At 31.9% G+C, this 25,801-nt stretch overlaps 2 protein-coding genes across 2 annotated transcripts; one reads left to right on the plus strand and one right to left on the minus strand.

The window, feature by feature from the left end:
* Positions 1-47: 47 nt before the first annotated feature.
* On the plus strand, positions 48-4,186 carry LOC128390994 (methylcrotonoyl-CoA carboxylase subunit alpha, mitochondrial-like). Its single transcript, XM_053350813.1, is given in 9 exon segments — positions 48-190; positions 304-888; positions 1,217-1,475; positions 1,598-1,688; positions 2,174-3,096; positions 3,099-3,138; positions 3,140-3,764; positions 3,865-4,070; positions 4,072-4,186. Coding segments are annotated over 6 exon segments (1,953 nt in total). The 5' UTR covers positions 48-190; positions 304-888; positions 1,217-1,475; positions 1,598-1,644.
* An 11,296-nt stretch (positions 4,187-15,482) lies between these two features.
* On the minus strand, positions 15,483-19,940 carry LOC128390995 (uncharacterized). Its single transcript, XM_053350814.1, has 3 exons — positions 19,881-19,940; positions 15,595-16,966; positions 15,483-15,520 (listed from the first exon to the last, which is right to left on the minus strand). The coding sequence occupies exons 2-3, from the start codon at positions 16,220-16,222 to the stop codon at positions 15,483-15,485; spliced, it is 666 nt and encodes a 221-aa protein (XP_053206789.1). The 5' UTR covers positions 16,223-16,966; positions 19,881-19,940.
* Positions 19,941-25,801: the final 5,861 nt, after the last annotated feature.

The raw sequence follows: 25,801 nt of genomic DNA on the forward strand, positions 1-25,801 counted from the left end.
CGAAAGTGGCTCCATCTATTCGAAAAACAGTTATTCCTTTTGAGCGGAAAATTTTGTTTCCATTTTGTTTTCACCTTTTCCATTTTAATTTAATTGTAATTAGATTTTTTTTCTGTGATTAATTAGAATTTTGTGTGAAATTTTTCTTGGATTTAATTGTAAAATTGTTAAGATCAAGGGAATTTGGTTGGTAAGTGACAATTTAGTTAGTAAATTGTTTTGTTTTGGTAAATAAACATTGGACTTACTTTTGGTTATTTTGATTTAATTTTCGTTTGTTTTTCTTTTATTGATTGTTTATAGATGGATTACAATTTAACTTGATTGTATTAACTGAACTGAATTGATGGTTAATGATGACAAGATTTTTACAATTGAATTGTTGAAAGATGAAAGAAAATTGAATGTCAAAAGTGTTTCAATTTTTGGATTATTACATCAAGTTGTTTGGAAATGGAAATCAAAATGACAATTCAACCTTTTACCTTCGTTATTTAAGCTAATCAGGTTAAGTTAATTGTTGCTAATCTTCAATCAATTGGGGAATTTAAATCCCCTTTATCTCAATTTCATCTAATCATAATCCTTTTTCTTTCTTCCGCCCAGGTAAATCATTTGTGATTAAACTACAAAGTCTTTGACTCAACTTGCCATTTTTACTGTTTCCATTTTCTAATCAATATTTTTTTAATGATTACAAAATATCATCTTGATTAATGTGTCATTTGATTTACAATTCATTAATCCCCATGGTGAAAAGCTGATCCTGATTTCAATTGCCTTAATCATTGATGAGAGAACAAAAAAAAAACAAAACTTAATTACCTTTTAATTCACTTTGTTTTCTTCTATAACGTTCAATGTCCGATAAAAGAGAAAACCGAACCAGTAAGTTAATCTAATTGCAACAATTATAATCAATGCACTTATCAACCAACATTAGTGGGTTAGTTGATTAGTCGATCAAAGTGACAATTGAAATAAATCATCATTTCAATCAACGGTTAATCTTGTGACACAAAACATTGGCCTCTCATCATCACAACAGTGAAAACTGTTAATTTTCAAATCCAATTGAAACAAGACAAAGAAAAACCAAATCAACCAATCAATTTAAATTCTAACCAAATTTAAATCATTCCGATTGATTCACCATTTTAACTCTTTCTTTTCTTTTCTTTCTCTTTGATTTTATTTGAATTGTCCAATTTTCTAGGTAACAATCAATCTGATGGTTCAGTTGATGAAAGTGATGGAACAACTTTTTTTAAAATTTTTCTATTTCTACATTCAATTAATCGATCACACGTGTTAATTTCTATCCATATCTGTTTCTCTTCCTCATCTAATCATGTGAATGATCAAGGTTTAATTGTGGTTAAAGTGATTATCACAATCAATTTATTAGAAGTGCCTCCATAATGAGCCATCAATAGTAGAGACAAAGTAACAAGCCTAATATTTTCATCTCCAAGGTAATATTTTCATAGACATTTTGTTTCAAACCATTCATTCAATTGCTCACTTTGTTTTCGTTTCTCATCATCGTTAATTGTTTACAATTTAAGTTCTCTCCTTCTTTTTCTTTTAATACCAGATTAATATAAATCAGTCAACATTAAGCCTCTTCCAAGTTTCATCATCATGAATGGTTCCAATTTCCTCCGATCTACTAATCGTCTCAACAGGTTTGTTTTCATTTCTAATTTTAATTCTCAACAATTAACCGAAATTCTTAATATAACCATTTCCCGATTTCTCATTTATCATGATACAATTAATTTCTCTTCAATTTCCCAAAATCTTTAAACCAACAATCAGCAAATTTCTTTGCATTTCTCTGCAATTAGTTAACTCGCATTAGATGTTATTTTCACTCTTAAGTCAAATTAATTATCCTTTCATTGAATTATCATAGATATAATCAAGGTACTTGTGTTTGATTATTAACTGATTTAAAAGATGTCAGTTGATAACAATTGAATTACTGGGATAATTTTTCTAATAAATCTGATACGATATTGGAATCAAAGTCTCGTTGTATGAGCCTCATAAATTTCTATGTCAAGATTACATTTAATGGACTTTAATTCAACAATTATCTTTGTTGATAGTTTTGTAATTATTACCTTTCTCTTATTATTATTTGTTTCTCCCTCTTTGTTATTGACAGTTTTACAAGAAATTATCCAACTAATGTTCAACGAGCAGTTCATCAAGCCGAATTATCAAAAATTCTGATCGCTAATCGTGGTGAAATCAGCTGTAGGATTGCAAGAACAGCTAAACGAATGGGACTATTAACAACTGCAGTTTACTCTAACATGGATAGAGATTCGATGCATGTTTACTTGGCTGATGAAGCAATTAACTTGGGAGATTCACCATCAGCTGATAGTTATCTTAATAAAGTTAAACTAATTGAAGCAGCTAAAAGATGCGGAGCTCAGGCAATTCATCCTGGTTATGGTTTTCTCTCTGAGAATCCTGAATTTGCTGATATGGTTAATTCATCTGGACTTATATTCATTGGTCCACCGGCATCAGCCATACGTGATATGGGAATTAAATCAATTGCCAAACATATTATGTCTCATGCTGGAGTACCGGTAATTCCTGGTTACCATGGGGAAGATCAAAGTGATCAATTATTACTATCAGAGGCTGAGAAAATTGGTTTCCCCATAATGATAAAAGCAATTAAAGGAGGTGGTGGTAAAGGAATGAGAATCTGTTTAGCTAAAGAGGATTTTATAACTCAACTTGAATCAGCGAGACGAGAATCACTTAAATCTTTTGGTGATCAATCGGTTCTAATTGAAAAGTATGTTGCTAATCCTCGTCATGTTGAGGTACAGGTATTTGCCGATCAACATGGTGACTGTGTTTACCTGTTTGAGAGAGATTGTTCAGTCCAACGAAGACACCAGAAGATTATTGAAGAGGCACCAGGACCAGGAATCGACGATGAAACTCGAGCAGAATTGGGTAAAGCCGCTGTTCGAGCTGCTCAAGCGGTTAACTATGTTGGCGCAGGAACTGTTGAATTTATTTACGATCCTAAAGATGGTAAATTTTATTTCATGGAAATGAACACTGAATTCAAGTTGAACATCCGGTTACTGAGATGATAACTCGAGGATCTGGTTGAATGGCAAATACGAGTAGCTCGTGGTGAGACTTTACCCAAATATCAAGAAGAGATTAAACTTCATGGACATTCAATGGAGGCCAGAATTTACGCTGAAGATCCTGAGAATAATTTTATGCCTGGAGCAGGTAAACTGGGGCAAATTAAGTTACCTGAACATGAAGAAAATGTAAGAATTGAAATGGGAGTTCGAAGTGGTGATGAAGTTTCCGTTCATTATGATCCAATGATCGCAAAACTTGTTGTTTGGGCTCCAGATCGAAATTCAGCTTTAATGAAACTTCGTTCATCGTTAAGTAAATTCAATTTATCGGGTTTGAAAACAAACATCAATTTCCTTCATCGTTTAGCATCACATCCAGAATTTGCTGCTGGTCGAGTTCACACCGATTTCATCAAAGAACAAGAGTCAACTTTATTTACTAAAACCGAATTACCTTCAAAGTTGATTAACATCACCGCCATCGGTGTATTTGCTTCATCAGCTGCATCATCGTCGATTTCATCTTTACCCACCAATGTTCAGTCCACTGGTGACCGATGCCTTCAGGTTACACCAAACGATGACCTCACAAAAACATTCACTCTCCTTTACAATGATGAAAATACTCTGCTGTGGTCAACAACATGGACCAAATGAATACTCAGTTTCACTTAATGGATCACCTTTGTTACACTTGAGGCTAATTACGATTCATTGACCAACTCATTAGGTCAATGAAGATGGATTAACTCAGAATTACAAATTTCTTAAATCATCTTCAAGTCAGGTTGCCTTGTTCACTTCGGATAAAGGTGGTTACAATTTCGAGCTGGAAACTAAACCTCATTATCGGTCAACCGGATCAACTGAATCTTCCGATGGAGCTGCTGGTGTTGTCGCTCCAATGCCCGGTGTTATCGAGAAAATTTTGGTCTCCAGGTGATACAGTCGAAACAGGAACACCGTTGGTCGTTATGATGGCTATGAAAATGGAATATATAATTAAAGCAAAGGTCAAATCGAAAGTGGAAAGGATCATGTTCAAAGGGTGAAAATGTTCAAAAGGTTCACGATTAGTTAAATTGGTGAATCTAGACGATAATCAATGATGAGGTTGATTAATTGTGAAAACTATTCTACCCAAATGAACTTTTCATTAATTAATTTCTATCAATTTATATTTTTGTGATTTAAAACTGGCTAACGGATTAATAGCTTTTTCTTTCAACAATCTGATCATAAATCAGAGCAAAAAGATTTAATCAAATTAGAAAACTATATTGTCATTGGAAAAGCTTTTTCGTTAATTATCAGCTGATTCCAAATTTTTTTTCTCAAGGGAAATCAATGATTATGATTTAACTATGAATCAAAATCACGTAAAAAATATATAAACAAATTGGTAGAAGCAACAATTTTTATAATACTTAGCACAATTAACTTGCTAATTAATTGTTTTTCTTTGTTTACTAAATACAAATTGAAATTAATATTTAATTTAAATATTTTTTCAACAACAAATTCAATTATGATTACCAAATAATCAATTTTGTTATCAAAACAACAATTGAATTAAATCGTTTTTTTGTCAAGACAAACATTGATCTTAATCGTAAAGGTTAAATCAATTGTGTATCATGATCACATTTTCTTGGTTAATTGTGATACAGTTAATTGTATCTCTATTTATAATAATACTGTTTGATTGCACCATTGATAAGTTATGAAAGATAACCTCGAGGAATCAACGTTAGATTGGGCTGATTAAATTGTTTGATTGTCGATTTTAATTGAATCTTGTTTAATTTTCCAAGTGGTCTCGGAATTAGATCATTTCGTAAATGATTAGACAATCTTTCCCATTCTTTAAATTTATCAGGATTATTGTTGAGTGAATTAATATTATCTTCAATTTCCTCGATATCATCAATAACAAACTCATCGTAAATTGTTTTCATTGGTTGATTAGCAGCACTTTTTGTTAATTGTTGTTGTTGTTTTTCATCAATTGGATCCTTGTCGTTGTCAGATTGATCTTTTGATCCACTTCCATCATCATCGTTACATTTTAATTTAATCAACGATGAATTTTGATTACATAGAGGACAACCTAGGTTACGATTATCAATCGATAAACAATCAACATGGTAAGAATGACATTGGAAGATAATTAAACTCTCACTGGAGGAATTACAATTCCCGTTACAAAGTCCACATTTACTGTTACTTTTTATGATGAAACCTTTTTTAGAAAGGTAAACATAATTTGACAATGAACGATACAATTCACTTTTAATTGTATCATTATAAGCGGTCAACAAACTGGCCTCGTAATTGTATGCATCCAACATGGCGGTTAACAGGTAACGAATCTTTGAAAATTGTCCAATCGATTCACTATCGGTAATTGATGATTCAAGAATCCATGTTAATAGTGTTAACATTGAAATATAACCCATCATATTGTTGAACATGTTATTGCACAGGTCGATTGAAAATGAACGGGATTCGGGATAAAGTTTGTCCGTTATCTCGTGGAAAGAGGTCACTCTTTGGAGAAGAGGATACCAGAGGAATTCCCGATTCTCTGGATTGTCCAATTTTTCCGAACATCGTTGAGCAAATTGAATTAAATTCTCAAACTGTGAGAATAACTTTTTAAAAAGTTGTTCATCTTTCAATTGATCACTTGTCTCATCATTATTGATTAGGATTAAATCTTTGTCTAATTTATCCAATAGTAAATCCAATGCTTCGGTGAATTTATCTTCTTTCTCATATAAAATGGCTTTAGCTTGTTGATTATCCGATTTGGTACATATTTGAAGAGCCACTTTCGGCCGATAAGTTGAAGTTGATTGCAAGAAACGGGCAGCTTCATCTGGTTCATATTTACAAAGTAATTCAATGTATCTCTCATGGATCCAAGGTTCAAATAGAATTGAACATTTAGATATTAACGGTGAATCTTTGACAGACCAATTAGTTGACTGATCACAATCAATTAAACATTTTAAAACTCTCATTAGATCGAGCGGCTTTGATTCAAGCGAATTAAGAAGATTTTCTAAATCATTTGTTGGAATGAAATAATCTAATAGTAATTTTGTCGACAAACTTGAATTAATCTCGATCAATTTTCCAATATTATTCCAAATACATTTTAAGAATTGAATCTTTGGTAAGACTCTAGAACACCACCGTTCGCAAATCGTCTTGAAACTTTTCCAGTGTATAGCCCTTAACATATAGGTCATACATATGGATGGAGTTTCTGCGGAAACTTTTGGTTTAGAAGATACAGGTAGTCAAAAATCTATTTTTACATAGGAGTCTATGGAGAAAATGAAAGTTTTCTACAGCATGTCGAAAAATTTCTAGAACGATGTTTTTGATACCATGTATACATATGGGTATGATTATGTCAAGTGTGAAAATTCAAGGTTCTGAGTGACTTGGTTGTGTAGGTAAAATTGGATTAAAATTGTATTTTCAAGGTTTCATAGATTCCTATCGAACCGGACCGAACCTAATGGGTATAACCTTGATCCAGAAGCATTAAAAGCGACGGACCCATCGTAATTTGATAGAGGTGTGTTCAATTTAGCAAAGATTTTGGCGTCAATGATTGTGATTTGAGCTCCAGGATCAATAACGGCTTCAATTGGAATCTTATTCATAACGACAGTTGCTTTGATTAGATTACCATAACTCCATTCTGTTTTATTTGATGACTCATTCAAAGTTACACAACAATTACTAAGATTCGTCGAAGGTTGTGGATAAGCTACACTTTCGTTTGCTTGTTGATTATTGAAATGATTCGAGTTATTATCTCGTCGGTTCAGACTACTCGATCTCGAAGAATATACATCATCATTTTCTAAGTCTCTTTTATAAAGACGACAATCTTGTTTGACATGACCAAATCTTTTACAGTAATGACATTTCATTGAAGTTCGATCTCGATTTGTATCACCATTTCTCTCTTCTAGTCTAGCTAGTCGCTCGACGATAGTTCTCAATAATTCACATTTCATTCAATTAATGTATTAGGGTCAAGGGATATCATTGGTACACTTGTAGTGGAAATATTCAATGTTGAAGTTGTTTGTAGATTTGCTTCACTTAATTGTATGTAAGGTTTTCACCAGTAAATTTTGTCACCCAAAAGAAATTAAGACTTTTATTATTATTAATATTATTAATTAGACACAAATTATTAGTAATACAACTAAAACAAATGATTAACTGAATTACATGAACCAGATTGATTGAAACTTATTTGTTGAACAAAATTAAATTGATTAACTATCTCAATTGAGATCCAAATTGTTAATGGTTTTCAATGGTTAAGGGTTTTGGTTAAGTACCAAAGGATGAGAAGAGGTAAAGAGAAGAGAGGATAAGAAAGAAAGAGACAAGAAAGACCCAAAACTAATAATATTATTAGTACCCTTTTCTCGACCGTTGTAAATTTGAAACTGTTGGGATAAAGGTAAGAAGAAGATAAAGATGATAAATTTTAAATAAATAGAAAGAAAAAGACAGAGAAAAGTAAGAAAATTACTAAAGAAAATCTTCTTTCTATTTGTCTAATTGTAAAGATTTTAAAACGTAAAGTTTTCTTGGTCAACTGAATTAGCTGATTGAAACATTACATCCCTCCACTTGAGGCGAGAAACAGAGGTGAATGGAGTCAATTGGTCGGTGGTTCTGTGGTTAGTTCGTTGAGGAAAAGAAATTGGGTTAATAGTAATAATAATAATAAATTGGAACCAACATTTAGTTTAAATTGGTTAAATAATAATGACAATTATTGAATAATTAATAATAATTGAAAAAGCAAAGTTAAATGAAAGAAAAATTGAAATAATTTGATTAATGAATTGGATTGGTTTATGTTGATTTGATTGGGATTAAATGCTTTGAGTGAACTTGTTCAATTAATAATGGAGATTCTGATTTAGTATAAATATTAGTTGGTTAATTATTCTGAAAGGACCGAATTGGTTACAATCAATTTTATTAATACTACTACGATTTACAATGTAAACCAAATCATTTGGATTGAATTGATGAAGTTGATGAGTTGTAATAAAATTAATATTAATATTATTATTAGTTAAATAATCAGAGAATTGATTTGAGGTAATTGCTTTATATTGATCAGCAACTATCAATTTTGGTTTACCCATTTTCTTGATTTTCTCAATTAATTTAATAAATTCATTAGCAGTTTGATTATTTGAACCAATTGTCCAAACAAATCGAGAAAAGTGATCAACAGCTAAATGGATATACTTTTTCTTACACTTATATCCATCTAACCCACAAATTGTGTCAATTGCGATTATTTGAAATGAATCTTTAGGTGGACCAAATTGTCCAAAGTCACTAATTAATTTGATTCTTTTAGTTTTGCCTAATTGACAAGGTCGACAATTAGCAACGAAATTAATAATATCATTGGTCAATTTAGGCCAATAGTATTTCCAGGAAATTACGGTGATCATTTTTCTTACACCTAAATGACCAAATTGTTCATGAACAATGTTCATGACCTGAGCTTTCAAATTTTCAGGTAATATGATTCTCTCATTCCCATTTTTATCAATTTTAATTTTAAGTCCATTTTTATCAACAATTGTTGATAGATTTGATTGTAATTTTAATTGTTCATTTTTAATTAGATCAATATTGATAAAATTAACAAGACGAAGAGGAGATTCAATTTCTTCATTTGAAATTGGTTCTCTTGACAGAAAATCAGCTTCAATATTTTCACTACCTGGTCGGTATTTAATTTCAAAGTTGTATTGACCAAGTAAAAAGGCCCAAGTGAATAAGCGGGAATTTGGTTTCTTGATTTTCCTAATTGAAGTCAAGGCACTATGATCAGTAATCACGGTAAATTTCCGGTCATAAAGATAATGGTGCCAATATTTAATTGACTCAATTACCGCTAAACACTCAAGATGAGTAACTGGATAATTTTGCTGATAATTAGTTAATTTCTTTGAAAAGTACCCAATTGGGTGTAATTCATTTAATTCATTTGGTTGTTTAAGTACTGCACCTATTCCAATTTTACTGGCATCAGTTTCAAGGATCAACTCATTATTTGGATTAAACATTTTTAATACTGGCTCAGAGGTAAGTAATAATTTAATTTGGTCAAACGATTTTTGACAACTTTCGGTCCATTCGAACTTATTTTCTTTTCTTAACAACTGATGAAGAGGTTCAAGAATTGTACTGATTTTATTAATGAATTTTCTATTATAATTTACTTTACCAAGGAATCTTCTTAATTCGGTTATTGTTGCGGGTGGTGTTAATTTCAGAATCGAATCAACGTTAGAGTGAAGAGGACGAACCTCATTTAGAGACAAACTATGTCCAAGATAATTAACTTTTAATTGAGCAATTTTACATTTTTCGAAATTCAATTTTAATCCTTCATTTGAAACTGCAGTAATAAATTTTTCAATGTGGTCAATGTGAGTGGACAAATAAGGCGAGTAGACAATTATATCATCAATATAATTGTGACAGAATTTTGTGAGAGAATATTTTTCAATTAGATTTCTAATTGCTCGCTGAAAAATAGCGGGGGCATTTTTGAACCCAAAGGGCATTACTAACCACTCATAGTGACCATTTTGAGTGATGAACAGTTTTTACGTCATCTTTTCTAACACGAATGTGCCAGAAACCAGATCGAACATCAAAGACACTGAAGTATTTGTTATTGTGTAAGTTATCAATTATGTCCTCAATTGGATTGGAAGAGGCATTGGATATTTGTCTGGTATTACTTTATCATTTAATTTTCTGTAATCGATACAAAATCAAGTCTTATCATTATCTTCTCTTTTAAATGCAAGTGTGACTGGAGAAGCATAAGGTGAGTGAGAATGTTGAATTAGATTAGCTTTTAATAAGCTCGTTATTTCATTTTCGATTCTATTTTGTTCAATGGGTGAAGTTCGGTAAGGTTTACTGTTAATTGGAATTTTAGAATCTAATTCAATGATACATTGTGCCTCAGAAAGAACACCAATGTTAAATTTGTTATCACTAAAAACACTTTCAAATTTTGTTAATAGTTTGATTAAATTATTATTATTATTAATTGAATTCAATTTAGATTCAATATCAATGTGGAAGTTTAAATGTAAATTGATTTGAGGATCAATCAATTGAACTACTGATTGTTCATTTTCCTCAGTTAATTGTTGAAAAATTTGATAATTTGAGGGACAATTTAATTTGAATTTGTAAATATTATCTAAACCCAATAGTAAATCAACATAATCCAATTTAGTAGCATAAACGATTATTGATTTGGTAATTGAACCAATGGTTAAATTAATTCGAGCAAGACCTGAGACAAAACCATTTCCAGTTAAAGTAGAAAAAGAAGAGAAATTATTATTTGTTATTATTTGATTAATTATTACTAATTTATCACTAATTAGTGTTAAACATGACCCAGGATCAAATAAGATTTTAATTTTATTATGATTTAATTCACCTGAGATAATGAGATGGAAAGGTTTGGAATCAGATCTGCTTATAAGTTTAAATTATTGTCATTATTATTATGATTATTATTATTATTACCTTGATTGAAAGGATGATGAGATTGAGATGATGATGAGGATGGTTGAGAAAAAGATGATGATGATGATGGTGGTGGTGGTTGAGAAATACAATCAACAAAGTTGACTTTGGGTTGATGGTAATTGTCCTTTCGGAGTGGACAGTCAGAGGACCAGTGAAATTGATTTGGTTTCCCATTAGCAATGCAACGATAACAAGCTCCTTTCGGTTGTTTCTTAACCACTTGATTATTATTATTATTACCTTCACGGTGATAATTGAATTGTTTGTTGCGATGAAATACTTGACGATTTTTATTTTGATTATTATTATTATTGTTATTGTCATTTCGAGGTAATTGTTGTTCGGCCGTTTTGGCAATTGTATAAAACTCACAATAAGTATTAACTTGATGACCTAAGAAACATCGATTCAATTCATCTGAGAGATGATCAATCATTAATTCAACCGCTTGAGTTTCAGTGAAACCCGCTAGACCAGCTAGTCGTTTCTTACTCTCGAAATACTCGTCAACATTTTTGACATGATTAAATTTTAATCGACAAAATTCAACACTTGGTCTAATTGACCTGACACCAAAACGAGTAATTAGTTTATTTTTAATTGTGATCCAATCACCAGAATCACGAGCAGAAATGTAAGTATTTAGAGCATCTTTGTCTAAATATTCAGCAAGAAGATCAATTTTTTCATCATATGACCAATTATAACGATTAGCAGTTGATTCATATAATTTCAACCAATTTTCAATAGTTACCGACTTATCATGTCCATTAAAAATATGTAGTCTTGGGCGGAAGTGATTTGATTGTTGTTGATGTTCAGGTGGAGGTGGTGGTCGTGGAGGAGGAACAACATCACTATTATTATTAATATTAACTGATGAAGGTTGAAAATTATCACCATCGTTAAACATTTTGATTAGATGAATTGATTGTGATGAAAATAATAAGAAATTGAAACAATAGACTTGTAATTAAACACACAAGTTGATGAGGATTATGCAGTTGCAGAAGTGAATGAGGGTAAAGACGAGGAAATTTATCCTGTCGACTTGTAAGGTTTTCACCAGTAAATTTTGTCACCCAAAAGAAATTAAGATTTTTATTATTATTAATATTATTAATTAGACACAAATGATTAGTAATTTAACTAAAACAAATGATTAACTGAATTACATGAACCAGATTGATTGAAACTTATTTGTTGAACAAAATTAAATTGATTAACTATCTCAATTGAGATCCAAATTGTTAATGGTTTCCAATAGTTAAGGGTTTTGGTTAAGTACCAAAGGATGAGAAGAGGTAAAGAGAAGAGAGGATAAGAAAGAAAGAGAAAGAAGACTGAAAAGACTAATAATATTATTATTAGTACCCTTTTCTCGACCGTTGTAAAGATTTGAAACTGTTGGGATAAAGGTAAGAAAGAAGATAAAGATGATAAATTTTAAATAAATAGAAAGAGAAAAAGACAGAGAAAAGTAAGAGAAAATTGTTAAAGAAAAATCTTCTTTCTATTTGTCTAATTGTAAAGACAAGTTTTAAAACGTAAAGTTTTCTTGGTCAACTGAATTAGCTGATTGAAACATTACATCCCTCCACTTGAGGCGAGAAACAGAGGTGAATGGAGTCAATTGGTCGGTGGTTCTGTGGTTAGTTCGTTGAGGAAAAGAAATTGGGTTAATAGTAATAATAATAATAAATTGGAACCAACATTTAGTTTAAATTGGTTAAATAATAATGACAATTATTGAATAATTAATAATAATTGAAAAGCAAAGTTAAATGAAAGAAAAATTGAAATAATTTGATTAATGAATTGGATTGGTTTATGTTGACTTGATTGGGATTAAATGCTTTGAGTGAACTTGTTCAATTAATAATGGAGATTCTGATTTAGCAACATTATAAATATTAGTTGCATGTTGATTAATTATTCTGAAAGGACCGAATTGGTTACAATCCAATTTACCCTTATTAATACCACTACGATTTACAATGTAAACCAAATCATTTGGATTGAATTGATGAAGTTGATGAGTTGTAATAAAATTAATATTAATATTATTATTAGTTAAATAATCAGAGAATTGATTTGAGGTAATTGCTTTATATTGATCAGCAACTATCAATTTTGGTTTACCCATTTTCTTGATTTTCTCAATTAATTTAATAAATTCATTAGCAGTTTGATTATTTGAACCAATTGTCCAAACAAATCGAGAAAAGTGATCAACAGCTAAATGGATATACTTTTCTTACTTATATCCATCTAACCCACAAATTGTGTCAATTGCGATTATTTGAAATGAATCTTTAGGTGGACCAAATTGTCCAAAGTCACTAATTAATTTGATTCTTTTAGTTTTGCCTAATTGACAAGGTCGACAATTAGCAACGAAATTAATATCATTGGTCAATTTAGGCCAATAGTATTTCCAGGAAATTACGGTGATCATTTTTCTTACTAAATGACCAAATTGTTCATGAACAATGTTCATGACCTGAGCTTTCAAATTTTCAGGTAATATGATTCTCTCATTCCCATTTTATCAATTTTAATTTTAAGTCCATTTTATCAACAATTGTTGATAGATTTGATTGTAATTTTAATTGTTCATTTTAATTAGATCAATATTGATAAAATTAACGAAGAGGAGATTCAATTTCTTCATTGGTTCTCTTGACAGAAAATCAGCTTCAATATTTTCACTACCTGGTCGGTATTTAATTTCAAAGTTGTATTGACCAAGTAAAAAGGCCCAAGTGAATAAGCGGGAATTTGGTTTCTTGATTTTCCTAATTGAAGTCAAGGCACTATGATCAGTAATCACGGTAAATTTCCGGTCATAAAGATAATGGTGCCAATATTTAATTGACTCAATTACCGCTAAACACTCAAGATGAGTAACTGGATAATTTTGCTGATAATTAGTTAATTTCTTTGAGAAATACCCAATTGGGTGTAATTCATTTGATTCATTTGGTTGTTTAAGTACTGCACCTATTCCAATTTTACTGGCATCAGTTTCAAGGATCAACTCATTATTTGGATTAAACATTTTTAATACTGGCTCAGAGGTAAGTAATAATTTAATTTGGTCAAACGATTTTTGACAATTTTCGTTCCATTCGAACTTATTTTCTTTTCTTAACAACTGATGAAGAGGTTCAAGAATTGTACTGATTTTATTAATGAATTTTCTATTATAATTTACTTTACCAAGGAATCTTCTTAATTCGGTTATTGTTTTGGGTGGTGTTAATTTCAAAATCGAATCAACGTTAGAGTGAAGAGGACGAACCTCATTTAGAGACAAACTATGTCCAAGATAATTAACTTTTAATTGAGCAATTTTACATTTTTCGAAATTCAATTTTAATCCTTCATTTGAAACTGCAGTTAATAATTTTTCAATGTGGTCAATGTGAGGACAAATATATGAGTAGACAATTATATCATCAATATAATTGTGACAGAATTTGAGAGAATATTTTCAATTAGATTTCTAATTGCTCGCTGAAAATAGCGGGGCATTTTGAACCCAAAGGGCATTACTAACCACCATAGTGACCATTTTGAGTGATGAACGCAGTTTAGTTACGTCATCTTTTCTAACACGAATGTGCCAGAAACCAGATCGAACATCAAAGACACTGAAGTATTTGTTATTGTGTGTTATCAATTATGTCCTCAATTGGATTGGAAGAGGCATTGATATTTGTCTGGTATTACTTTATCATTTAATTTTCTGTAATCGATACAAAATCGAGTCTTATCATTATCTTCTCTTTTAAATGCAAGTGTGACTGGAGAAGCATAAGGTGAGTGAGAATGTTGAATTAGATTAGCTTTTAATAAGCTCGTTATTTCATTTTCGATTCTATTTTGTTCAATGGGTGAAGTTCGGTAAGGTTTACTGTTAATTGGAATTTTAGAATCTAATTCAATGATACATTGTGCCTCAGAAAGAACACCAATGTTAAATTTGTTATCACTAAAAACACTTTCAAATTTTGTTAATAGTTTGATTAAATTATTATTATTATTAATTGAATTCAATTTAGATTCAATATCAATGTGGAAGTTTAAATGTAAATTGATTTGAGGATCAATCAATTGAACTACTGATTGTTCATTTTCCTCAGTTAATTGTTGAAAAATTTGATAATTTGAGGGACAATTTAATTTGAATTTGTAAATGTTATCTAAACCCAATAGTAAATCAACATAATCCAATTTAGTAACATAAACGATAATTGATTTGGTAATTGAACCAATGGTTAAGTTAATTCGAGCAAGACCTGAGATAAAACCATTTCCAGTTAAAGTAGAAAAAGAAGAGAAATTATTATTTGTTATTATTTGATTAATTGTTACTAATTTATCACTAATTAGTGTTAAACATGACCCAGGATCAAATAAGATTTTAATTTTATTATTATTTAATTCACCTGAGATAATGAGATGGAAAGGTTTGGAATCAGATCTGCTTATAAGTTTAAATTATTGTCATTATTATTATGATTATTATTATTATTACCTTGATTGAAAGGATGATGAGGTTGAGATGATGATGAGGATGGTTGAGAAAAAGATGATGATGATGGTGGTGGTGGTTGAGAAATACAATCAACAAAGTTGACTTTGGGTTGATGGTAATTGTCTTTTCGGAGTGGACAGTCAGAGGACCAGTGAAATTGATTTGGTTTCCCATTAGCAATGCAACGATAACAAGCTCCTTTCGGTTGTTTCTTAACCACTTGATTATTATTATTATTACCTTCACGGTGATAATTGAATTGTTTGTTGCGATGAAATACTTGACGATTTTTATTTTGATTATTATTATTATTGTGATTGTCATTTCGAGGTAATTGTTGTTCGGCTGTTTTGGCAATTGTATAAAACTCACAATAAGTATTAACTTGATGACCTAAAAAACATCGATTCAATTCATCTGAGAGATGATCAATCATTAATTCAACTGCTTGAGTTTCAGTGAAACCCGCTAGACCAGCTAGTCGTTTCTTACTCTCGAAATACTCGTCAACATTTTTGACATGATTGAATTTTAATCGACAAAATTCAACACTTGGTCTAATTGACCTGACACCAAAACGAGTAATTAGTTTATTTTTAATTGTGATCCAATCACCAGAATCACGAGCAGAAATGTAAGTATTTAAAGCATCTTTGTCTAAATACTCAGCAAGAAGATCAATTTTTTCATCATATGACCAATTATAACGATTAGCAGTTGATTCATATAATTTCAACCAATTTTCAATAGTTACCGACTTATCATGTCCATTAAAAATATGTAGTCTTGGGCGGAAGTGATTTGATTGTTGTTGATGTTCAGGTGGAGGTGGTGGTCGTGGAGGAGGAACAACATCACTATTATTATTAATATTAACTGATGAAGGTTGAAAATTATCACCATCGTTGAACATTTTGATTAGTTGAGTTGATTGTGATGAAAATAATAAGAAAACAAGACGATTGAACTGTAATATAACACAAATTGATGAAGATAATTAAGTAGCAGAAGTGAGTGAGGGTAAAGACGAGGAAATTTATCCTGTCGACTTGTAAGGTTTTCACCAGTAAATTTTGTCACCCAAAAGAAATTAAGACTTTTATTATTATTAATATTATTAATTAGACACAAATTATTAGTAATACAACTAAAACAAATGATTAACTGAATTACATGAACCAGATTGATTGAAACTTATTTGTTGAACAAAATTAAATTGATTAACTATCTCAATTGAGATCCAAATTGTTAATGGTTTTCAATGGTTAAGGGTTTTTGGTTAAGTACCAAAGGATGAGAAGAGGTAAAGAGAAAGAGAGAGGATAAGAAAGAAAGAGACAAAGAGAAAGACCCAAAGAAAAGACTAATAATATTATTATTAGTACCCTTTTCTCGACCGTTGTAAAGATTTGAAACTGTTGGGATAAAGGTAAGAAAGAAGATAAAGATGATAAATTTTAAATAAATAGAAAGAGAAAAAGACAGAGAAAAGTAAGAGAAAATTACTAAAGAAAAATCTTCTTTCTATTTGTCTAATTGTAAAGACAAGTTTTAAAACGTAAAGTTTTCTTGGTCAACTGAATTAGCTGATTGAAACATTACATCCCTCCACTTGAGGCGAGAAACAGAGGTGAATGGAGTCAATTGGTCGGTGGTTCTGTGGTTAGTTCGTTGAGGAAAAGAAATTGGGTTAATAGTAATAATAATAATAAATTGGAACCAACATTTAGTTTAAATTGGTTAAATAATAATGACAATTATTGAATAATTAATAATAATTGAAAAAGCAAAGTTAAATGAAAGAAAAATTGAAATAATTTGATTAATGAATTGGATTGGTTTATGTTGATTTGATTGGGATTAAATGCTTTGAGTGAACTTGTTCAATTAATAATGGAGATTCTGATTTAGCAACATTATAAATATTAGTTGCATGTTGATTAATTATTCTGAAAGGACCAAATTGGTTACAATCCATTTACCTTATTAATACCACTACGATTTACAATGTAAACCAAATCATTTGGATTGAATTGATGAAGTTGATGAGTTGTAATAAAATTAATATTAATATTATTATTAGTTAAATAATCAGAGAATTGATTTGAGGTAATTGCTTTATATTGATCAGCAACTATCAATTTTGGTTTACCCATTTTCTTAATTTTCTCAATTAATTTAATAAATTCATTAGCAGTTTGATTATTTGAACCAATTGTCCAAACAAATCGAGAAAAGTGATCAACAGCTAAATGGATATACTTTTTATTGCACTTATATCCGTCTAGACCACAAATTGTGTCAATTGCGATTATTTGAAATGAATCTTTAGGTGGACCAAATTGTCCAAAGTCACTAATTAATTTGATTCTTTTAGTTTTGCCTAATTGACAAGGTCGACAATTAGCAACGAAATTAATAATATCATTGGTCAATTTAGGCCAATAGTATTTCCAGGAAATTACGGTGATCATTTTTCTTACACCTAAATGACTAAATTGTTCATGAACAATGTTCATGACCTGAGCTTTCAAATTTTCAGGTAATATGATCATTCCATTTTTATCAATTTTAATTTTAAGTCCATTTTATCAACAATTGTTGATAGATTTGATTGTAATTTTAATTGTTCATTTTTAATTAGATCAATATTGATAAAATTAACAAGACGAAGAGGAGATTCAATTTCTTCATTTGAAATTGGTTCTCTTGACAGAAAATCAGCTTCAATATTTTCACTACCTGGTCGGTATTTAATTTCAAAGTTGTATTAACCAAGTAAAAAGGCCCAAGTGAATAAGCGGGAATTTGGTTTCTTGATCTTCCTAATTGAAGTCAAGGCACTATGATCAGTAATCACGGTAAATTTCCGGTCATAAAGATAATGGTGCCAATATTTAATTGACTCAACTACCGCTAAACACTCAAGATGAGTAACTGGATAATTTTGCTGATAATTAGTTAATTTCTTTGAGAAATACCCAATTGGGTGTAATTCATTTAATTCATTTGGTTGTTTAAGTACTGCACCTATTCCAATTTTACTGGCATCAGTTTCAAGGATCAACTCATTATTTGGATTAAACATTTTTAATACTGGCTCAGAGGTAAGTAATAATTTAATTTGGTCAAACGATTTTTGACAACTTTCGGTCCATTCGAACTTATTTTCTTTTCTTAACAACTGATGAAGAGGTTCAAGAATTGTACTGATTTTATTAATGAATTTTCTATTATAATTTACTTTACCAAGGAATCTTCTTAATTCGGTTATTGGTGGTGTTAATTTCAGAATCGAATCAACGTTAGAGTGAAGAGGACGAACCTCATTTAGAGACAAACTATGTCCAAGATAATTAACTTTTAATTGAGCAATTTTACATTTTTCGAAATTCAATTTTAATCCTTCATTTGAAACTGCAGTAATAAATTTTTCAATGTGGTCAATGTGAGGACAAATATGAGTAGACAATTATATCATCAATATAATTGTGACAGAATTTTGTGAGAGAATATTTTTCAATTAGATTTCTAATTGCTCGCTGAAAAATAGCGGGGGCATTTTTGAACCCAAAGGGCATTACTAACCACTCATAGTGACCATTTTGAGTGATGAACGCAGTTTTAGCTACGTCATCTTTTCTAACACGAATGTGCCAGAAACCAGATCGAACATCAAAGACACTGAAGTATTTGTTATTGTGTAAGTTATCAATTATGTCCTCAATTGGATTGGAAGAGGCATTGGATATTTGTCTGGTATTACTTTATCATTTAATTTTCTGTAATCGATACAAAATCAAGTCTTATCATTATCTTCTCTTTTAAATGCAAGTGTGACTGGAGAAGCATAAGGTGAGTGAGAATGTTGAATTAGATTAGCTTTTAATAAGCTCGTTATTTCATTTTCGATTCTATTTTGTTCAATGGGTGAAGTTCGGTAAGGTTTACTGTTAATTGGAATTTTAGAATCTAATTCAATGATACATTGTGCCTCAGAAAGAACACCAATGTTAAATTTGTTATCACTAAAAACACTTTCAAATTTTGTTAATAGTTTGATTAAATTATTATTATTAATTGAATTCAATTTAGATTCAATATCAATGTGGAAATTTAAAGGTAAATTGATTTGAGGATCAATCAATTGAACTACTGATTGTTCATTTTCCTCAGTTAATTGTTGAAAAATTTGATAATTTGAGGGACAATTTAATTTGAATTTGTAAATGTTATCTAAACCCAATAGTAAATCAACATAATCCAATTTAGTAACATAAACGATAATTGATTTGGTAATTGAACCAATGGTTAAATTAATTCGAGCAAGACCTGAGACAAAACCATTTCCAGTTAAAGTAGAAAAAGAAGAGAAATTATTATTTGTTATTATTTGATTAATTGTTACTAATTTATCACTAATTAGTGTTAAACATGACCCAGGATCAAATAAGATTTTAATTTTATTATTATTTAATTCACCTGAGATAATGAGATGGAAAGGTTTGGAATCAGATCTGCTTATAAGTTTAAATTATTGTCATTATTATTATGATTATTATTATTATTACCTTGATTGAAAGGATGATGAGGTTGAGATGATGATGAGGATGGTTGAGAAAAAGATGATGATGATGGTGGTGGTGGTGGTTGAGAAATACAATCAACAAAGTTGACTTTGGGTTGATGGTAATTGTCTTTTCGGGTGGACAGTCAGAGGACCAGTGAAATTTGGTTTCCCATTAGCAATGCAACGATAACAAGCTCCTTTCGTTGTTTCTTAACCACTTGATTATTATTATTATTACCTTCACGGTGATAATTGAATTGTTTGTTGCGATGAAATACTTGACGATTTTATTTTGATTATTATTATTATTGTGATTTTCATTGGTGTTGTTCGGCTGTTTTGGCAATTGTATAAAACTCACAATAAGTATTAACTTGATGACCTAAAAACATCATTCAATTCATCTGAGAGATGATCAATCATTAATTCAACTGCTTGAGTTTCAGTGAAACCCGCTAGACCAGCTAGTCGTATCTTACTCTCGAAATACTCGTCAACATTTTTAACATGATTAAATTTTAATCGACAAAATTCAACACTTGGTCTAGTTGACCTGACACCAAAACGAGTTATTAGTTTATTTTTAATTGTGATCCAATCACCAGAATCACGAGCAGAAATGTAAGTATTCAAAGCATCTTTGCTAGATACTCAGCAAGAAGATCAATTTTTTCATCACCAATTTCATGACCAATTATAACGATTAGCAGTTGATATATATAATTTCAACCAATTTTCAATAGTTACCGACTTATCATGTCCATTAAAAATATGTAGTCTTGGGCGGAAGTGATTTGATTGTGGTTGATGTTCATATGGGGGTGGTGGTCGAGGAGGAACAAAATCACTATTATTATTAATATTAACTGATGAACGTTGCAAATTATCACCATCGTTGAACATTTTGATTAGATGCGTTGATTGTGATGAAAATAATAAGAAAACAAGACGATTGAACTGTAATATAACACAAATTGATGAAGATAATTAAGTAGCAGAAGTGAGTGAGGGTAAAGACGAGGAAATTTATCCTGTCGACAAGGTTTTCACCAGTAAATTTTGTCACCCAAAAGAAATTAAGACTTTTATTATATTAATATTATTAATTAGACACAAATTATTAGTAATACAACTAAAACAAATGATTAACTGAATTACATGAACCAGATTGATTGAAACTTATTTGTTGAACAAAATTAAATTGATTAACTATCTCAATTGAGATCCAAATTGTTAATGGTTTTCAATGGTTAAGGGTTTTGGTTAAGTACCAAAGGATGAAGGGTAAAAGAGAAAGAGAGATAAGAAAGAAAGAGACAAAGAAAGACCAAAGAAAAGACTAATAATATTATTATTAGTACCCTTTTCTCGACCGTTGTAAAGATTTGAAACTGTTGGGATAAAGGTAAGAAAGAAGATAAAGATGATAAATTTTAAATAAATAGAAAGAGAAAAAGACAGAGAAAAGTAAGAGAAAATTGTTAAAGAAAAATCTTCTTTCTATTTGTCTAATTGTAAAGACAAGTTTTAAAACGTAAAGTTTTCTTGGTCAACTGAATTAGCTGATTGAAACATTACATCCCTCCACTTTAGGTGAGAAACAGAGGTGAGTGGAGTCAATTGGTCGGTGGTTCTGTGGTTAGTTTGTTGAGGAAAAGAAATTGGGTTAATAGTAATAATAATAATAAATTGGAACCAATATTTAATGTAAATTGGTTAAATAATAATGACAATTATTGAATAATTAATAATAATTGAAAAAGCAAAGTTAAATGAAAGAAAAATTGAAATAATTTGATTAATGAATTGGATTGGTTTATGTTGACTTGATTGGGATTAAATGCTTTGAGTGAACTTGTTCAATTAATAATGGAAAGCTATAATAGAATAATAGAAGCTGATTGAAACATTACATGTATTATACGAGAAAGTTCGGGAATGTCAAAAACATAAGTTGAGATCATTGAGTTTCTAACAACTTGGGCTAAATCAGAACGAAGACCATTGATACTTTCATGAATTTTATCTTCAACAGGCATTTCAATTTTATCGCAGAGTCTATCCTTTCTCAACAGATATTCGTAGGCACTTTCATGGTAAGATTGACGACATTTTCTTACTTGATCACGAACATAACTTCTAAAGTTTGGAAGACCAAAAGCTGCTTTAAACATTTCAAGAAAACTTGCCTCTCTGGTGTAGTCGAAAGTCCAGGAGCAGCATAACTTTCATACCAATTTTGCATGTTCAGTAAAGTAATTAGCGATGTTATCCAATTTGTCGGATTCGTCCCATCCAACAACTGTTGATTTTCGGTCAAATTCAGCAATCCATTCGGCTAAACTATACTATAGCCCCCCTTCTGATTGTCTTGAAATTTTTTGTATGAATAGCCAATACCAATATGTGTATTCATGAGTAGTATGAATTTGCGGAAATGTCTAGTATAGAAGTTACAGGGATTCAAAAATAGAAATTTGCATTGAGCTCTATGGAGTAATTCCTTATTTTGCCGAACATGAATAGGCTATCATTAAGTTCTGAAAGTTATGCATCATGATCTTTATGTGTCGAAGTTCAAAATGGGTCAATTTAATGCGCATGCGCAGAACAGAACCTGAGATATCAACTGATTATGATACAGATTTAATTGTTTTAACCTAATATCATGCTGTAATGGCATGTGTGTCGTATTTTGAGGCATTCAAGGCGTGAAATTTGTTAGATCGGGACCATACACTCATATGTATAGGCTTAGATATGAATTTGATTAGAACGAGCTCCCTCTGCTAGATTAGCCTACGCAAGATTAGGCTTGACTTTTCCTGTGGGCGTGGTCGCTCGCGACCACGCCCACTTGAGGGTGGAGGGTCAAAATTCGCCGCCCCGTTTAAGTGCAGAGGTGCTTAATTGGAACAAACTTCTAATTACTTATATATTACAATGGCGTTGCATTTAATTGATACCAGAGCTCTGTTGGCATTACCCAGCCAGTACCACGTGGAGGTAGAGCTGGATTTTACTGGCCAAACAGGTGTTGTTCACCGGGTGCCTGGAAGCCCGGGGCCTAAGAATATTAGCAGGCCAAGGTTTTGATTCGAGTCCTTCCAACTCTAGCCGAATGAGCTTATATGGGGTAGCCTTGCTTGATGGCATTAAGCAGGCTATCAAATGGGTGGACTTTGTTCTTTCTGCACCAGCGTCTCCACTGGTACTCCAGAACTCGGTCTGCGAATTGTTCTCTCGGGACTCGGCGATCCCTAAAGAAAACCCGCATCGGACGCCAGGAAGCTTCTATTCTCTGGGTATGAACACCAGCTTCATTGACGAACTCTTTCGAGTGGTCAACCCACTGATGCACATAGCCATGAGAACTTAGGCCTCTGTACGCCCGCCACCCATCCGTCCTTACAATGGACCCCTCGACCACGTGCTTCTTGATCAGGGGGATAAGGGCTTCAGCCGTTCGAGAATTATTGGGACAAGTCTCGAGACGTAAGTCCTCCGACCCATCCGCAATAATCCCTAGCAGCCAATGACCCTCGATGACCCGGCCTTTGTGGTATTTCCGACGACCAAATTTGGCCTCGTCAATTTGAACCACAATACCGGGACCACCAATCCGCCCCGAATGTTCCTGATGTCCTAGGAACATTGAAGACACGACCTCGCGACACTGGGTGTAGGTGGAAGCCACAGTGTTCGGGGAGACAGAGGCCTCATTCTCTGCCTCCTCGTAAGCAGCATCAGCAGCCCAGGAATAAATGAGACGAAGGTGGTCTACTAGTGGGATCCTCGAATTCTCGAAGAAAGAACCACTAGCAGCACTTCGCTCACTCGGTCTGGTGCTGTGCTGCTTATGGCGAGGGCACCGAAATGATCCAGGATCCCCGATCAACAAAATAGTTCATCGGGATTCGATGCTGGCCGCAGTCGTTGGTAGCCAGAAGGAGACCTTCTGTTTGAGCCCAGCGTAATGCTGACTCACGGCTACCGCAGACTTGCTCTAACCGCGCATGGTTCCAAGAACGAGCCATGCGGGGAGGCCGGACCTAAAATGGGAGAAAGATAGAGAAGAAAGGGGTGATAGAAAGAGAAGGTGAAAAAAAGGGGATGAGAGCGCAAGAGAGAGCAAGAGAGCACGAGGGAGCAAGAGGGAGCAAGAGAGTAAGAGGGAGCAAGAGAGTAAGAGGGAGCAAGAGAGTAAGAGGGAGCAAGAGAGCAAGAGGGAGCAAGAGAGCAAGAGAGAGCAAGAGAGAGCGAGAGAAAAACCCGATGTTGTCGGGTCAAAAGTCAAAATCAAAATGAGGCTTTCTGATGCATGTGCATTATTATTTAGGTGCAGACATGTGGTGCCATCTACAAAAAATCAATTTGCATCACTATAAGTGCGCAAAGTTTAAAAATAACAATTTTTAATGCAGTTTTAGCTATGAAGATGTCTGCGCATGCGCATTAAATTGACCCATTTTGAACTTCGACACATAAAGATCATGATGCATAACTTTCAGAACTTAATGATAGCCTATTCATGTTCGGCAAAATAAGGAATTACTCCATAGAGCTCAATGCAAATTTCTATTTTTGAATCCCTGTAACTTCTATACTAGACATTTCCGCAAGTTCATACTACTCATGAATACACATATTGGTATTGGCTATTCATACAAAAAATTTCAAGACAATCAGAAGGGGGGGCTAAAGTATAATCTTACCATCCATTCGTATAAGTCTTCACGGTCTTTAAGTGAACCAGAAAATGGATATATAGTACATTTTGCGAGACATCGTTTCACTGTAGATTTTTCTTTCTCTTTAGATGGTTCACCTTCTTCGGCATCCACTGTGCGAACATTAACGGCTGACATTTCAATAGATTTCATAGTCACTTTTCACTAAAACAATTAACGGTATCTCACCACTGCCACCAATTGTCATATAAAATTATGACGAACACAATGTTGAAAGTAAAAAGTGATCTTCTTGATTAAATGAACTTTAATGTCGAAACACAGTGAATAATAAAACGATACATAAAGTTAAACAGAATAATTAATGGACTTTGTGGGTGAGAGTTAATGATAATTATTCTTCTCTGTTTTGTCTCTGGTCAATTCTCTCAGAACAATTTAGTTTTATACCTTTTCTTAGAAAATTCGGGAGAATTAGAGAGAGTTAATCGTCGAATTGACCACCTAAGAACAATTAATTAACTGAGATTACATTAAGATAAAGGGGATTACAATAATTGAATAATTAATAATAATAAAGAATAACAATTAAGATCGGAGATTAAATATGATTCATAGAGTTCGGTGTAGTATTCATGAGAATCAGTAAGGTCAGATTTTTACATGTGATCATCAAAACATTAATCATTCTACACGATTAATTAACTTAATCTATTTACCTTAGTAACAAATATTTAGCAAGAGAGAGAAAGAGAAAAAGAAAAAGAAAGAAAAGAAAAGCATAACCTCGTCAGGTCAGACTACCTGACCTAGCTCATTTCGACTATCTGAGGAGGTCATAGAACAACTTTGTTAAAGTCGGACTACCCGACTTTAACCAAAGTAATAATGAGGGAAAGGAATGGACTCAAAGTCGGACTACCCGACAATTGAGTCCAAGGAAAGGGAAAAAGGAAGGAGAAAAGAAAATAGAAAGAGAGAGAAAGAAAGAAAAACCAATACCTTGGTAAAGATGATGATGACACGATGATGTTGATGATGTTGATGATGTTACTGTTACTATTACTGTTAATTGTTGGCCAATTGTTGATCGTTGTTGTCTGTTGTTGTTGTTGAGGCTGAATGAGCCACCACCCAACTTGGTCATCATCATCAACATGATCATCTTAATCATCATCGTTAATTTTATCACAATTAACCATCAATAATTAATTGCTGAGTGTTAATTGTG

Source organism: Panonychus citri, unplaced genomic scaffold (genome assembly GCF_014898815.1).
Source record: "Panonychus citri isolate SS breed McGregor unplaced genomic scaffold, ASM1489881v1 Contig00133, whole genome shotgun sequence".
Taxonomy (NCBI): Eukaryota; Metazoa; Arthropoda; class Arachnida; order Trombidiformes; family Tetranychidae; genus Panonychus; species Panonychus citri.